This window comes from Neovison vison, chromosome 6, assembly GCF_020171115.1.
Source record: "Neovison vison isolate M4711 chromosome 6, ASM_NN_V1, whole genome shotgun sequence".
Lineage (NCBI taxonomy): Eukaryota > Metazoa > Chordata > Mammalia > Carnivora > Mustelidae > Neogale > Neogale vison.
Window position 1 is genome coordinate 58,674,569 of NC_058096.1, and position 15,767 is coordinate 58,690,335.

A 15,767-nucleotide genomic window follows, 5' to 3' on the forward strand; every position below is an offset into this window, starting at 1 on the left:
TTTCTAACACCCAAGAGCTCTGTCCTAACTGAGGTACAGAGGGTGCTGTCAGACTAACTCCTGAGCACTGGTTATCAGCTTAACCAAGAGGAAAAAAAGACCACATAGGTATATTTTCCTACAATTGTAGAGGTGATTTTTTTTTCCCCCAGCAGGAAGTTAACCTAACTCTTAAGTGAAACTTTGGACCTAAGATCTTGTTTGCTTTGATTCATCACCCTCAAACAAAGCCATGAAAAATAGAGCCATTCTGACTGAATTTTTATGGTAGATTTTCCCTAGATTCTTAGAAAGCTTGCACTCTCACTGGAACTAAATGAAAGCAAGATTTGCCAAAGCTCAAGGACAGAGCTGCCATGGAGTCATGACTGAAGTCAGAAGCCTGAGATTGAAGCCTGACCTGGTCCCTGTTGTGGGCTGAATCATGTTCCCTGGAAATTCCTATATTGAAGCCCTAGGCCCCAGTATCTCAGGATGTGACCACTGGAGATTGGGTCTTTAAAGAGGTGATTAAGTTAAAATGAGGCCATTGGGGGGTCCTAATCCAGTCTGACTGGTGTCCTTATAAAAGGAGGAAATTTGGACACACAAAGAGCCCCCAAGAGTGTGTGTGTTCAGAAAAAAGGTGACGTGAGGACACAGCAAGAAGGCAGCCATCTACAAGCCAAGGAGAGAAACCTCAGAAGAACCCAAACCTGCCAACATCTGGATCTCAGACTCCCAGTCTCAGAACTGTGAGAAAATACATTTTTGTTGTTGAAGCCACCCAGTCTGGCATTTTCTGTGGCAGCCCTGGCACACCAGTATAGTCTGTTTTCTTTTTATTTTTTTTTTAAGATTTTATTTATTCGGGGCGCCTGGGTGGCTCAGTGGGTTAAGCCGCTGCCTTCGGCTCAGGTCATGATCTCAGAGTCCTGGAATCGAGTCCCGCATCGGGCTCTCTGCTCAGCAGGGAACCTGCTTCCCTCTCTCTCTCTCTGCCTGCCTCTCTGCCTACTTGTGATTTCTCTCTGTCAAATAAATAAATAAAATCTTTAAAAAAAAAAAAAAGGATTTTATTTATTCATTTGGCAGACAGAGATCACAAGTAGGCAGAGAGAGAGGAAGGGAAGCAGGCTCCCTGCTGAACAGAGACTGATGCAGGGCTCAATCCCAGGACCCTGAGATCGTGACCTGAGCCGAAAACAAAGGCTTAACCCACTGAGCCACCCAGGCGCCCCTACCAGTGTGGTCTCTTAACAACAGGCTGGCCTTGGACAAATTTCCTGAGCTCTCTGAGCTGTCTCTTTCCCGCCGCTTAGAGGGTTAATACTACTTCACGAAACTGCAGAGTCTGAGCATCAAATGCCTACCACAGTGACTGGCACAAAGTAGGCCTGCCATCTCTATGTGAAAGAAACCCAGAAACACCGAGGCTCAGACTTCTTCTCAGTGGGCTTCAAAGGCAAAGGGAAGTTTCTACCACACTGCTCTGCTCATGGCACCTGGTGCTTCACAGGCCTGTTGAGCCTTCTGCCCCATCTCTCCTTGCTAACGGCCAGGAGTTAAGAAAACAAAGCGGCTTCTCCTCACAGGGAGTTCTACATTTTCCTGTCTCTGTACGTAATCCCGGTTATTTGATCCTTGCCTTGAGGAAGGTTGATACCTGCAACCCAAAGCTGACATGAAGCCCTTTGTCACCGGAGACCACAGGAGGATGCCTTTCCCACCTTGCGCTGCTCAGGCTCCAGGGATCTCCTGTGGCTTGGCTCTGTCTGGAGTCCCCTGGAGTTGCTACCAAACCGTTAATGCTCATTTCCCCAGGATGACCAGAAGATGGCGCCAGCATTTCATATCTAAACACTGACTAGAGGTTTTTTTCTTTTTCTTTTCCGTTTTCTTTTCCTTCTTTCTTTATTATTATTATTTTTTTTTTTTTAAAGTAAGCTCTACACCCAATGTGGGGCTTGAGCCCTGAGATCAAGGGTCACATGGTCTACTGACTGAATCAACCAGGCGGGCCCCTGGCTTGTGGATTTTAAATTATTATTATTATTATTATATTGGTATAAATGAGGCTCAAATCTCAGGTTCCCAATGTTTCCAACAAATAGTAAGACTGCTAAGGGTGCTTTATTCAAGTAACAATGACAAACAATCCACACTTTCTGCTCTTAAAAAAAAATGGGAAAGGCTCGCTGGCATATAAAAAACCAACGCCACCTTTAATGTAACGTGCGTTCCAGACACAGTAGCATTTTCAGGGAAGATCAAGAACTATGGTTAAGGGCCAATAAAAAGCCAAAACAAAAACAAAAAACCTGAGATAATCTTGGCATCACCACCCCCAGTGTGCCAGGTCACTGCCTTCTAAGGGAGGCTGAACTGGGTAATGGACATTAAGCTCATGATGTGATGAGCACTGGGCATATAGAAGACTGATGAATCGCCTAACTCCATCTCTGAAACCAATGATATATTTTATATTAATTATTTGATTTTAAATTTAAAAAATACCCCACCCCCCAAAACAATGACAAATTTGGAGGCAAAAGATTTCAAATACTCTGTTGTCCAACACAATCCAAAAGATCCCTTGTTTTGCTCTTGAACAACCTAGAAAAACTGAACTCTGTTTTACATCCCCAAATAAGAGCGGTATCTCCTGGAAGTATCCGTGCCCAGAGCTTGCAACCCACACCAACTCATACTCCTGTTCCATCAGTCCCACTCCCGAAGCTACAATTCCTTTGTTAGACAAAGTGTGGCGGGGGGAGGAATCCGTTTCAGGACAAAGCTATTCAAGACGAAAGGAAGGTGTATCTTCAGTGGGAGAACTGCCGGCTGCCGGAGGACTTCTTGCTAATGTGTTTGAAGATTTTGGACTTCTCAACTTTCTTGGCTTTCTGGTAGCCGAACCCACTGCCGCCTCCTCTCTTTTTAAGCTGGCCCTCATTGCATGTTCACATTCAGATCAACAAAAGGAGGCACCTTGAAACCAAACGACAGAGCAACTTGAGGCGAATTTAAGTTATCAACATTGAAGATCTGTTTCAGAAAATGGGAATCATATGCTTGAATGTAGGACTTATATGCTTCCTGTGCTGATTTATGAAGGAAGTAGTTCTTTTCAATCAATTTTTCAAGCTGAGACTGAAGGTCAGAAATTTTGGACCAGGAAAACTCAAATTCACTTAATGGAACCTTGCATTGCTTCAAGTAAGGAAGGAAACCCAATTCTTCAGGGTGTAAAATGAGCAAGGCAAGCCCCCTCCTGTTTAGGCCTCTGGCTGTTCTTCCTACACGATGACTATCTTCCTTGGGGTGATCTGGAGGGTCATTCTGAACAATCCAGTCGACTTCAGGAATACCCAGCCCTCTCGCTGCCACATCGGTACATGGCAATATCCCTGAATCTGCGTTGCAGAACTGTAAGAATGCAGCTCTACGCTTATTTTGCTTCTGCCTTCCATGACTGGCTGGGCAAATCGATGTAGTTCAGCCATTCACAGTGGCATTTCACGGACTTACAGAATGAAAAGAAGAAGACCATCAGTTTCTTCTTACGGTTCTTCTTACGGAATGTAAAGAGCAAGAGGAAGCTCTTTTCCGAGGGACAAACAACATAGCCCCACTCAAGACCATCCACTGCTGCATTAGCTTCATCATCATCGACACCAACATACAATGGCTCCTTTTTCAAAAAAAATCCTCGCCAGGTCCTTAACTTTTCGAGTTTGTGTGGCAGAAAAGAGCATGGTTTGCCTGCGTGTTGGCAGAAGCTTAATAATTTGTTTTGATTCCTCTTCAAACCCAACCTCCAAGATACGATCAGCCTCGCCAATCACCAGACACTGTAGATTTTTAGACATAAATCCTGCGGTATTCTGCATGGGGTCCAGGAGGCGGCCTGGGGTGGCCACAATGATGTAGATCCCATTACCAAGTTCCTGTGCTTCCGCCAACCTGTTGCTGCTGCCCATTGTCAACCCATAGGTGTGAACATGGTGCGTCATTAGCTCCTTAAGAACAGGGCATGGCCAGTTCCCTAGCAGGTGAGAGGATAAGAGCTCAGGTTCCGTTCCTAGGCAAGACCTTCAACTTGACAATGAGTTCGAGGGCAGGGATGAGAAATGCCAGCGTTTTGCCCCTGCCTGTTTTTTTTTTTTTTTTTAAAGATTTTATTTATTTATTTGACAGAGAGAAACCACAAGTAGACAAAGAGGCAGGCAGAGAGAGGAAGGGAAGCAGGCTCCCCGCTGAGCAGAGAGCCCGATGCGGGACTCGATCCCAGGACCCTGGGATCATGACCTGAGCCGAAGGCAGCGGCATAACCCACTGAGCCACTCAGGTGCCCGCCCCTGCCTGTTTTTGCGGCCACTAGAAGGTCCCCGCCTTCCAGAAGTGCGACCCTTTCATGATGAATTTCAGTCATTTTTGTAAAACCCATTTTTTTTATTGCCCTCAGAGTGTTCTCATTGACAAGATCAGTAAGAGAAGCAAAGGAGTCCTAGGATAGGACTGCCTAGGGGTAGGCTGGGCACTTCGCTGTCCTCTTCATGATCATCGGCTTCTCCACACTCTTTTCTGTCTCTTCGGGAGCTTGGGTCCCTTCATCAGAGTCCCCTTTGTCTTCAGTTTTCGCTTTTTTGGTATCAGGCCTGGCATCATCCACCATTTTTCTCTTTTTCTTCCTCTTTTTTGGTTCTGAATTGGGAGGCTGTTTGGTGCTTCTCCATTGATTACTATGGTAGATTTCTTTCTTTCTTTCTTTTTTTTTAAAACTTGTACGGTTTCTACTGTTTCTTTAGTTCTCTCTCCATTCTGGGTTTCTGACGAGCCCCCCACTCACAGACCGTTTCAGGGATTTTTTTAACCTGCCCACCTCTCACTGTTTCTTCAGACATATCTCCATTTTGCGTTTCTGATAAGCTCCCATTGGAGGCTCCCTGGAGTTTAAGTTCTGCTGGTGCAATCTGAGGTTGCGTTTCTCTATCTTCTTGCGCAGGAGTCTCATGGGTAGATGGGGCAGGTTGTTGGTGAAGCATCTCCACTGCAGTGCCACAGCTTGGCTACCGGCTTGACGTTCCTTCCTCTTGGGGCACAGAAGTTGGGTGAGCGGCTTGACTCGGTTTCTGCTCACATTGTCATCTTAGTGTTGTGATCTCAGGGTCGGGGGGTAGAGACCCGAGTGGGACTCTGTGCTGAGCTCGCAGTCTGCCTGAGATTCTCTCTGCCCCCCAGGTTCTGTCTGTGTGTGTGTGTGTCTCTCTAAAATACATAAATAATTCTTTTTTAAAAAAGGAAAAGAAAAAGAAGTTTCGAGTGGGTCAGGCTGAGGACTACAGTGGACTTCCTGTGGGCCACTGTGTATCCTCGGTCTCTATCGCCAAAGGAAGACTGTACCTGTGGCACCTTGCCCTTGGCAAAATATCTCCACCCTATACTCTACCATGTATGATTTCTCCTCTCATGCCAAACACTCACCTAGTTCTTACCCAGGCGAAGTTCTAAGCACTTCACATGTATTACCTTATTTAATCCCCCTCCCACCAAATCTACATGAGATAAGTAGTAGTAGTATCCCCATTTTACAGGGGGAGAGACTGAGGCATGAAGAAATTGAAGAAGTTAAGGTGGTGATTAATTGAGGTGATTAAATCTTTAGGAGACCCAGTTAAAAATGGACTTACTCCTGTGATGGCAGCTTACTAAATCCTAATTAACCACTAACATAAAAATGCAAATTGGTTTATGAAATGCGTTTTCTAGCCCATGGCCAGTTCTCGAGTCCACTGAGTGAGGGAAGTGACCCAGGACTGACCATTTTTCTCTTCGTGAGAAGAGAAAAAGAAATGCTAGCAAGGTCTTGACAGGGTCATTTAGGAGGAGACTGAGAAGTCAGGATGTATGCTTAACGGGAGGGCAGCTTGGAAAGAGAAGATGACAACCAAGGAGAGCTTCACCAGAGGAAGAGAAAGGAGCCCCTTAAGATAAAAGTATTTTTAATTTTGGCCTAGAGCAAATTCTTCCTGAAAAATCTCCAGTCCCAGGATGGCTGGGTGGCTCAGTTGGTTAAGCATCTGCCTTGGACTCAGGTCATGATTCTAGGGTCCTGGGATCAGCCCCGCATCAGGTTCCCTTTTCAGCAGAGAGCCTATTTCTCCCGCTCCCTCTAATCGTCCCTCTCTACCCAAACTCTTGCTCGCTCTTGCTCTCTCTCAAATAAGTAAATAAAATAAACCTTAGGAAAAAAATAATCTCAAGTTCCAACCAAAACATAAACCATGGATTGTGTCTTCCCTAAAGTCTCCCCAGATGCCAGACTATGGCATACATTTCACTGTGCCCTCCTCTCTGTCCTCCATGATATTTACATTTCCTGCTAATACCGAAGGTATCACATTAAATTGTTGTCACTTGTTGATGTCACTAAATTATGAGCTGCTTCAGACAAAACATTCCAGCTATTACATGGAAAATCCTTGAATTATAAAATGTACCAGCCGTGTTTGGGAGACCACTGAGTCAGCATCGGTCCATTAAGAAGCCACTCACACTTCTGAAATAACTGTATATCCATATGGGAGAAGTGAACCCCAATCTCTACTTCATAACATATATAAAAATTAGCTTGAGATGGTTTTGGGATCTAACAGGAAAGTGAAAGCCACAAAGCTTTTAGAAGAAAACAGGAAAATATTTTTTTGACTTGGGACTGGGAAAAATTTCCTAGATAGGTCACAGAAATTAAAAAAGAAAAAAATTAAGGAATTGAGCTTGCCAAAATAGGCCATTAAGAAAATTATGGGAGGCTCAGTGGGTTAAGCCGCTGCCTTCAGCTCGGGTCGTGATTTCAGGGTCCTTGGATTGAGTCCTGCATCGGGCTTTCTGCTCGGGGGGGAGCCTACCTCCCTCTCTATCTCTCTGCCTGCCTCTCTGCCTACTTGTGAGCTCTCTCTGTCAAATAAATAAAATCTTAAAAAAAAAATTAGTAGGTAAACTATAGGCAGGATAAAATATCAAAAAGCATATCTGAGAAAAGACTAGTGTCTGCAATATATAAATAACTTTTATAACTCAACAATTTAAAGAAAAAGAAAAAAAGAAAAGAATGGGTAAAAGAATTGAGCAGGTACTTCCCAAAGTAGACATACAAGTGGCCAATAAGTACATTACAAATGGCTCAGGCTTATTAGTCATTAGAAGAATGCAAATTAAAACACTCTTAGATATCTTTACATACCCCCTAGAATAGCTAAAATTAAAGAGACTAATCATGCCAAATTTTGCTCTGAAGCAACCAGAACTCTCATACTTTGTTGAATGGAATATTTAATGGAACAGCCTCTTTGGGAAGAGATCTGGAAGTTTCTTTAAAAAACTAAATGTAAATCTCCCATGTAATAAGGCAATTCCAGTCCTTGGTATTTATCTGAAAGAAATGAAAATAAAGATTTGCAAAAAGACTGAGATAAGAATGCCTTTAACAGTTTTAGCCATAATATCCAAAAGTTAGTAACGTCCCATTTACTCATGAGTGAGAAAATGGGTAAACAAACTACAGTAATTCATGCAGTGGGATAGTACAGTGATTCAGACGAAGACCAAGCTATTGATGGGTGCAGTCACGTGGATGGATTCCAAAACCGTAATGCTGAGTGAAAGAGCGTCACACAAAAGAAGACACGTTGCGTGAACTTACATGAAGTTCTAGAACAGGCAAACTGAATCAATGGTAGAAAAATAAATTAGAATCATTGTTGCCCCTTGGAGGATGTGGGCCGGGATTGATGAGGAGGGAACATGCAGGAAACTTCTGGTGTACTGGTGATGTTCTGTGCCTCGACACATGTGTGCTTTACATGTATACATTTGTCACAGCTCAACTAGTGCACACTGAAGAGTTGCCCATTTTATTGGATGCAAGTTGATGTCAAAAGAAAAATTAAAACAAATATTGAGTCCTTGTTAATGATATGCTGACTGGGGTATTTGGGGCATATGTATAGATCGTTGCAGTTGGAATTTGTCAAAAATGTAAGAGGTCTTGATGGAAGGGTAGAGTGATGGGTGGATGGACAGCTATGTGGCAGGCACGTACTATAAAGTGTTAGTGGTAGAAGCTAAGTGGTGCACGCCCTTACTATAAATTTCTTTCAGTGTTGCAATATGTTTGAAAATTTTCATAATTAAAAAAAAATTAGAGAACAGACTCATAATTAGGATCTTGATCTTAGTCTTTCAGGGTCCTCCTGACATGGTTATCTCTTTGGTGCTTGAGGCAGATAATCTCCTCTTCCAGCACAGAAACCCTGCGAATACTGTTTTCTGTTGGAATAGACATCACTTCATCCCTGAACGAGATCCAAAGCTTCAGTGGATGAACTGTGAGGGGCTCGTTGCTTTTATTGACATACTTTTGTTACATGAATGGAAATGCATTGTTTCCATTTCTGGAGGAGTCCTTTCAACTCTACTCTCTTGTTCTGTCTCCCATGTAGGAATCTTCCTGCCATCCTGGACTGGGTGAAAACTCAGAAGCCTGGGGCCACAGGTGTCAACATCATCACCTCTGACTTCGTGGACCTGGTGGACTTCGCCACGACTGTCATTGAATTGAATGACCTCCTCCAGGAGGACAGAGCTCTGGCTAAATGCTGATTTGATTTTTATTTTAGTGTTGACTTTGTTGATCCAGGCCAGAGTTGTGAAGGGTTTCCTGTTAGGACGGCCCCTGGCAGTGATGGGGAAGGAGGAGGAGGAGGGTGTTTTCCCCTCTTCCTAGGGCCATTTGGATAAAATTACAGAGCTTTCAGTTGCATTTTTCCCAAATGAGACTTTTTAAAAAACTGAAGTCCAAGGGAAGAAGCAGGTTTCGTGTGATCAAAGTCAGGGTCTCCCCAATGGTTCATGATGCTGAATGTAATGTGGAAATGGGGTCTCCAGCTTCCTTTGAGTGTCTTTGAGTTGACCCGGTTTCCTGCTGTCTTCCAGGATGATATGTGTGAGCCTGTGAGAAGACTGAACCAGAAAGGCACTCTTAGGCAAAAGAATGGCTCATGGCAGGTGTGGAAGGCTCTGTGGGGTGGCTTTAACATCAACCTGGGGCTTTGAGGGAGAAAAGGGCCAGCACCAGTTCTCTCTGGCATGCTGAATGTCAGCACTTCTTCCCCGGGAGAGTGAGACTTCTTTGTCATCAGGCCATTCCAGGCACAAGCTGTTCTTACATAGCTTCTCCTTGGGAACTGGGCACCTGCATTCTTTGGATAAACAGTGCATATTGCCTTTGGTATCAAAATGTGTTTCCCAGTGGTAAAACATTGATTCCTTTCAGTTTCTCTTGGCCCCTTCTCAAAAGTGAAAGGAACAATGGTGGGAGGTCCTTTCAGTGTGGGGCCCACAAGAGACAGACATGCATGTGTGCTGCATGCCGCATTTCTTTGGTTTAATCCTCCAAGCTTTTCCCAAAATGGCTGCTAGGTAAACTCCTGCCTCATTTTGGCAAAGCCCTCTTTGGAACGGCATCTTCAAGCCGGATCTTGGAATTGCATTTCATTGCCATCTGCCGAGGACCCAGGTTTGCACTGTGAGGCACAACGCTAACATTCACGCTAAGGGAAGGTGTCTCGACCGTGGCACTGCGGAGACAGCCACAGGATGCGTGGGGAAGTGCAGTGGATTTGAGGAGGAAGCTCCGAGCGGGTTTGGAGCTGTTCTGTAACTCCTTGAAAACCAGACTACCTCGGGGACATTCAGGATGACTTGTGTGTCATCGAGTGAGAGATGCGCGGTGTTGGAACATTTCCAGTTTGGTCCTTGATAGCTCTACTTCTTGCAGGTTGTCTTGGGCCTGCTCATCGCCACTGCACGAGGGCTGTGACACTCAAGAGGGGATTTTGTTTTGTTTTGTGGTTTTTGAATGGATAAGAGGTACTTATCTAGAGCAAGCCCTCTTGTGTGTGTATTTATTTATTTATTTATTTATCCATTTATTTATTTATAGATCAATTATCTTCAGTGCTTCTTACCTCAAGAGCACTCACAAAGGAGCTGCCTGAACTTTTCTCACCCAGGCCGACGCTGCCCTGCTCTTCAACAGGCCTGTGCGTTTCAGGACTGTGAGTGACCGCTGAGTGACCTCTGACTCGCCTGCAGATGTTCCCAGCTCCCCCAGTCCTGTTGGGACAGTGTGCATTGTGTGAGGGTGGCCCAAAACAGAGAAGCCCCTCCCGGGCCCCGAATGGGGGGCCCGAGGATGCAATGGGTCATGAAGATCCCTCAGTTCTTGAGGGAGACTCTCTTATAGAGGGTTGGAAAGGAAGGATCTGGAAAGAAAACTGGGCATGGGTGTGTGTACATGCTGATGCTGCTCAGATCTGTCTGAGGATCCCTAAGGAGAGGTCACCTCTGGATTCTTAAGGCAGAAAGATAAACATGGACTCCTGGACAGATGTATGTATGTGTAAGGACCATTGGGCTACCCCCCCGAGTGGCTCGCCATTCCTCCTCTGCCAGTGCTCACGGCTGTGTGGCGGCAGGCCCCAGGGGCGAGCTCCCGAATACGCACGCGCAGCTCGCACTCTTCCAGCGTCTCTGTAAAGTCGCTTCACCCCTGACCTTTCGCTCCCGTGGCTAAAGGGGGGTGACACACAAATGCCTCTGGGAAAATCTGGCATAATTTTTCCTTGTTCTTGCGTTCGAACCCCCACTCCGAAAGGTTTCTGGGATTGTACTGTCCATTTTTAGGGCCTTCCGTGGAAAGGAGTAAGAACAGAAGTGCCCTCACTTTTCCAATTGTTCTTCAGTTCTGCTGTTGAACCCCAGTGACAAGCTTGGAAATCCCTGACCTACCCTCAGGATTTTATTTGTGTTGTTATTGTTTCATTTTGGTCTTACTTTTAACTCTTGATTGATTGCTAGGGACTAGATGGTCTCCCCTCTTTTAATCCTTTGTAACTTGGCAAAGAGATCAGGAGGCAAGAGGAGAATTACTCTGCTCTGTTTTATTTGAGCCTCAACTTTGTCCAGGTGCTCGGTGCTATGAGGCCAGGTGTGTTGGCGGGGACCTACATAGGATGCCAGTGACACCCAAGGGCTGCTGACTGTTCAGTGAAATGTTTACTTGATTTTTTCCTTTTGTTTTAAAAGATATAATTGCACTTCACTTGGCTTGTAACATTTAAGTGTATCTCAGTATTTGCCTGGTAAGAGAAAAGTCATCAACCATGACACAGAAGCACAGGAAATGGTCCCAAGGTCATGGGCATGGAGTCCTGCTCTATGTGGCAAGTGCAGGTGCTTGCCCCTTCGTACTGCTCTGGGTTGCCAGCCTGGCTTGCATTCTCAAATTCTGCCCAGGAGTTCTGGGAGATGGGAGCAAGATTATTTGCAGTTCGCCCTTGTTAAACACCCTTGAACTGACAGAATCTCTGCTCCAAGAAAAAGTTGTTCAACATATCACAAAGGAGGTATGCATTCTGCTCTTGGACCTAAGGCCAAGCAGGAGACTCCGTGATGGGACAGAAGGACAATAGACTTTTGGTCTATGACATAAAAATGGTTGACCCAACCACATCATTTATTCTCACAAGATCAAACAAGGCTATCGTGCTTACTCAGAATTCACTTCCAAGATCAACTAAAGAGCTACTTGACTGAGTTAAAGAGGGCTTTCTTTTCACAGGATTTGGGGCTACAGTTCTTCTGAAATGTAGGCTGAGTTTTTCATGAACTCTCTGGACCATTCACCACATTTCCATGGCTTTGTGGCCAAGGGGACAATCACAGGTTTCAGTTAGATTAGAGCACTGTTTAAAGGCTTGAACTTGGGGCCTATAAGAGGTACCACTGTGGTTTTATGGTCACAGGAGATATTCTTAGGGCTGGAGAGAGAAGTCAAGATGGAACTGATGGAAGGGATGATAAATGATTGTGGTTTAAATCTTAAACTAATGGCAAACTGAAGGGGGTCATACCAAGAACTATTATATATATGCTGTATGAGACCTCTAATAATTGCATTTAGTTATTTCCTCAGCACTGAGTCCAGACCCCTGACTTCTTGAGAATAGTTAGGCCACAGTCCAAACCCAGGATTTTTATATAAACTCAAGGAAAAGCACAAGATCTGAGCCCAGGTCATGATTAATCTTAAGAATCCTAGTTCTTCTTTCATGACCTCACATTCACATCACAAAGTGGATGTTTCTATTCAAGAAGGTGACGTGGTGGACCACTCCGGAACGAAATGCAGTTTTGTCATGGGTCAAGATTTTGTTTCTGTTTTTCTGAATCCTGCCATAAGAAAGTGTCCCCCAAAAAGATGTGATTACAAAGTGGCAAGAAAGCTTAGTGCCAAGCTTTAGTGCTAAGCTAACGGTGGAGAAACAGAAGAAATTCCAACTGAAATGAAATGGTTTCTCTTCATGGAAGCACTAGGACTACACAACTTCAGGCCATCTCATCAAATGAGTTCGTGCCCCGGTGAAGTTTTTGTAATGTTTTTTATTGGCTGTAAAGTATTGTAATGTTCTTTACTGGGAGGTTCTGGGAAACGGAACAGGCTAACAAGTGGGTCCCAGCCATGAGACTTCTCTCTCGTGGCTTTTCAGTTCAGTGACCCTGTGCTACATCTGCCTTGGATCCTTAATCTGGAATAAAGATGCTGTCTGCCACATTAGTGCTTTTCTGCAAACCTTGGTGGACTAGCTCCCCAAAATATCAGTTATGGTTAAATTATATGTCTCCTATTCATCCTTCCTGCGCTTCATGTGTGAAGAAATGCTATTTGGGTTCATTTCTCAAAAGTGTGGTGTAGGATGATGGAACTGGCATGACTTGCGCGACTTTAGTCATCCATCAAATGAGATGAGTGGAGCTGCGTGAAATCAGCCAGCAAGCACTCAAGATCCTGAGAGGTGGGCTTTCCCAAGTGCATGCTAAACGGTCATGTTATGTTCAAGGGAATGAACAGAAACTGATAACATCAAGTATCCTGACAGGAAGTTTTGTTTTCTGTGGCATAGAACATGGTTGTCCCTCAAAATTCTGCTACCTTCCTGTCTTCCTTGGCCTTCTGCCTCAGATGACTTTCTAGTATTTGCCATCACAACTTTGTCACTCACAAATGTCACCTTGGGATACACAGAAGTGAATTGGTTAGGTGATAAGTGATTTAGCTGGAAATTGACTCTAATTCCCAGTGATCATGAACAGCTCTTTACCACCCCAGGAGACGTACTATCTCCTTATCTTCTGGCTTCCCCGGCTTCCAACTAGAAATATTGACATTAAAGCTACTATATTGCTTCATAGACCCTTAACCCAGAAGAATATAGTACAAAATGCTACTGATATTGTTGAAATTGTGTTTTAATATGCTATAAAAGTATTCTAAGAGAACTCTTTCGATCCTGCAGTGGTTACAGTGTTCTAGTCTTTTCTCCAACAAAACTTATTCTTAAGAATTTTCAGACTCGTTTCTAAGCCTATGTAGTTTGGATACAACATTTTTTTCTTCTCTTCACTGGGAACTCAATCCCACAGTCCACTGAGATAACCCCATCCATAGTCAAGAGGCATTTTCCTCTTTCATTCCTTCTGATCTCCACAGAAGACCATTTTCCTCTCTTGTCTCTTGGGCATCCTTTAGCGTCTGCCGGTTACGATGAATAACAGAATGCTGGCAAAACTTACACAAAAAGGCACACGCATTCGATGATGTCCAAATGCATTCTTATCATGGTGGTAATTGCCCCATACTGTTCCTGAATGCGTTATTCTGCCCCCCCACCACCACACACAGAATATGATTGGAACCCAGAACCGGGGGCCACCGCTTCATTTCAAATAGTAGGAGCTGGCTCTCAAGCATGGAGCCCAATGAGAAGCATAGCACTTTGAAGTCAAATAGACCCTCAGTCGCTTTGTATATCTACAGTTTTACATTTGCTGTTAATTTATAGCACTAATAACACTGTGGTCACGAATCTGTAGTATCAATATGATAAATCTTAGAACATATTCTAGAAACAGTGCTACCTTGCTGCTACTGTACTTTCTGGCTTATGCCCCAGTATTAATAAGTATCTCATACAGATTGTATATGCATTGTTCATACTGGATAATATGCCAACTGTGATACTTAACCTCACTGATCAGCACTTAAAAAACACAAGAGATTATCATAGTGAAAATACGTCTTGGTCAATTCAGATGACATGTGAATCTGAGAAATATTCTATTAGACATTATGTTTGTCCTCTAGGCTTGTTTTATATTACAGTGCATGCTGTTTGCTAAATTAAGTAAAAAATAATAACAATAAACTATACCAATTAAAGTTTAGAGTGAAAATTTTACATATATCCTGCTTGGTACTCTGAAATGTATTTTGTGGCTTAATTATCTTATTCACACACATTTCACTTGGCTTTTTACCCCCTAGGAAATCATTATTCAAATATATTTCTCCTTCTTTCTTATAAACTGGTTCACACTGCTTAATTCAACCTAAAACATTGTAAAGCCGGATTACCTCATTTTAACTGTGAAAAAAAATTAATAGATATGATGACATAATGTCTTTTCTTGTATTTTATTTGAACTACCTAAATAGGCTTAAACCTAATAATAAATATAAAACTTCAGCAGGCATTTTCCTGGTTTCTATGTGCATTTTATTATGGGCCCACTTCTAATATTTTTTAAAGGCTAGAGGTTCAGCATCAATAAGCTGCCTTGTCATATGATATTGGATGTAGACCTATGGGAATTGGCTGACCATGCCTGCAGTTCCCAAGACAAGCATGAAATGTGCGTGCAGCCTTGTCACCCGTGCCTTTCTGAGCTTCACCCCCAACCCTTTAGCTATTTCTTATAGACTTAGGCCAGGTCCCACTGACCTCCATATTCTTACCAACCACCATCTCTAGCCCACATTATTCTGAGTGACTGCCAAATGCCTGGAGATAGAACAATGCCGAGCAGACTATGTGTCTGTGCACACACAGAGTCAGCAAGAGTGGGTGTCCAGGCCTGTTGACAATGAAGATTCCAATATTTTCCTTGTCCCTAATTCTTTTTAGTAGAATACCTGAACCCACTTAATTTTGGTGAATTTCTCTTTTTGCCCTATGCCTTACAAAAATAATGCATTGAGGTGAAAGTCCTGTGTATGAACTTAGTAGAGATGAAATTAATTCCATGTCAATCATTCATTTCATAGAGTTGAATGTTACAACAGCTAATTAGGGATAATCACATTTCCGTTCCAGTTAATGTAACAATTGAAGAAAATGTCATGGTCAGATTTTTCACCTGTATTTCTAGTGTCTATAAACTACCATACTGTCCTCTGGTTGGCTTTCATATGCACCACGTTCAGTCATTCCCACTTGGTTTTAATAAATATTACATGATGAAGATAAGGCTGGGTCTAAACATAGACAAAGCGGGTGAAACCTGCCTGGGGTAATTGCAAAGACTTCACTGGCCGGCCTCAAGTTCTGGACATACACTCGGGTTGAGACATTCCTCATGAGAATGGAGCTAGTGTATTATGTACCAATGAATATTTCATATTGTAATTGGGTTCTGAATGTTCTATTTAGCACAGAAGCTATGGCAACAGGCATTTCAGAGATGCACAGTCCTGCGTTTCTTCTATCCCAACTCTAGCACGTTCTGGCTGTGTAACTTTAGGCTAACATCTCTAAATATATAGGCTATAGGACTAATCACACCTCCTCTGATGAGTTAACGAGAAGTCCACATAAGAAACTATA

General features: G+C 43.5%; 1 protein-coding gene across 4 annotated transcripts in view; it reads left to right on the top strand.

Moving 5' to 3' along the window:
• Window positions 1-14,638, top strand: part of PLCXD2 (phosphatidylinositol specific phospholipase C X domain containing 2) — a 52,186-nt gene extending 37,548 nt beyond the window's left edge. For 2 of the 4 annotated variants that reach the window (XM_044251364.1, XM_044251366.1), the window contains exon 4: window positions 8,484-14,638. In XM_044251364.1, coding sequence (XP_044107299.1) covers window positions 8,484-8,643 — 160 coding nt within the window. In that variant the 3' untranslated portion in view covers window positions 8,644-14,638. The remainder of the gene's footprint in view (window positions 1-8,483) is intronic. The other 2 variants (XR_006384968.1, XR_006384969.1) reach the window with 2 other exon arrangements.
• Window positions 14,639-15,767: the final 1,129 nt, after the last annotated feature.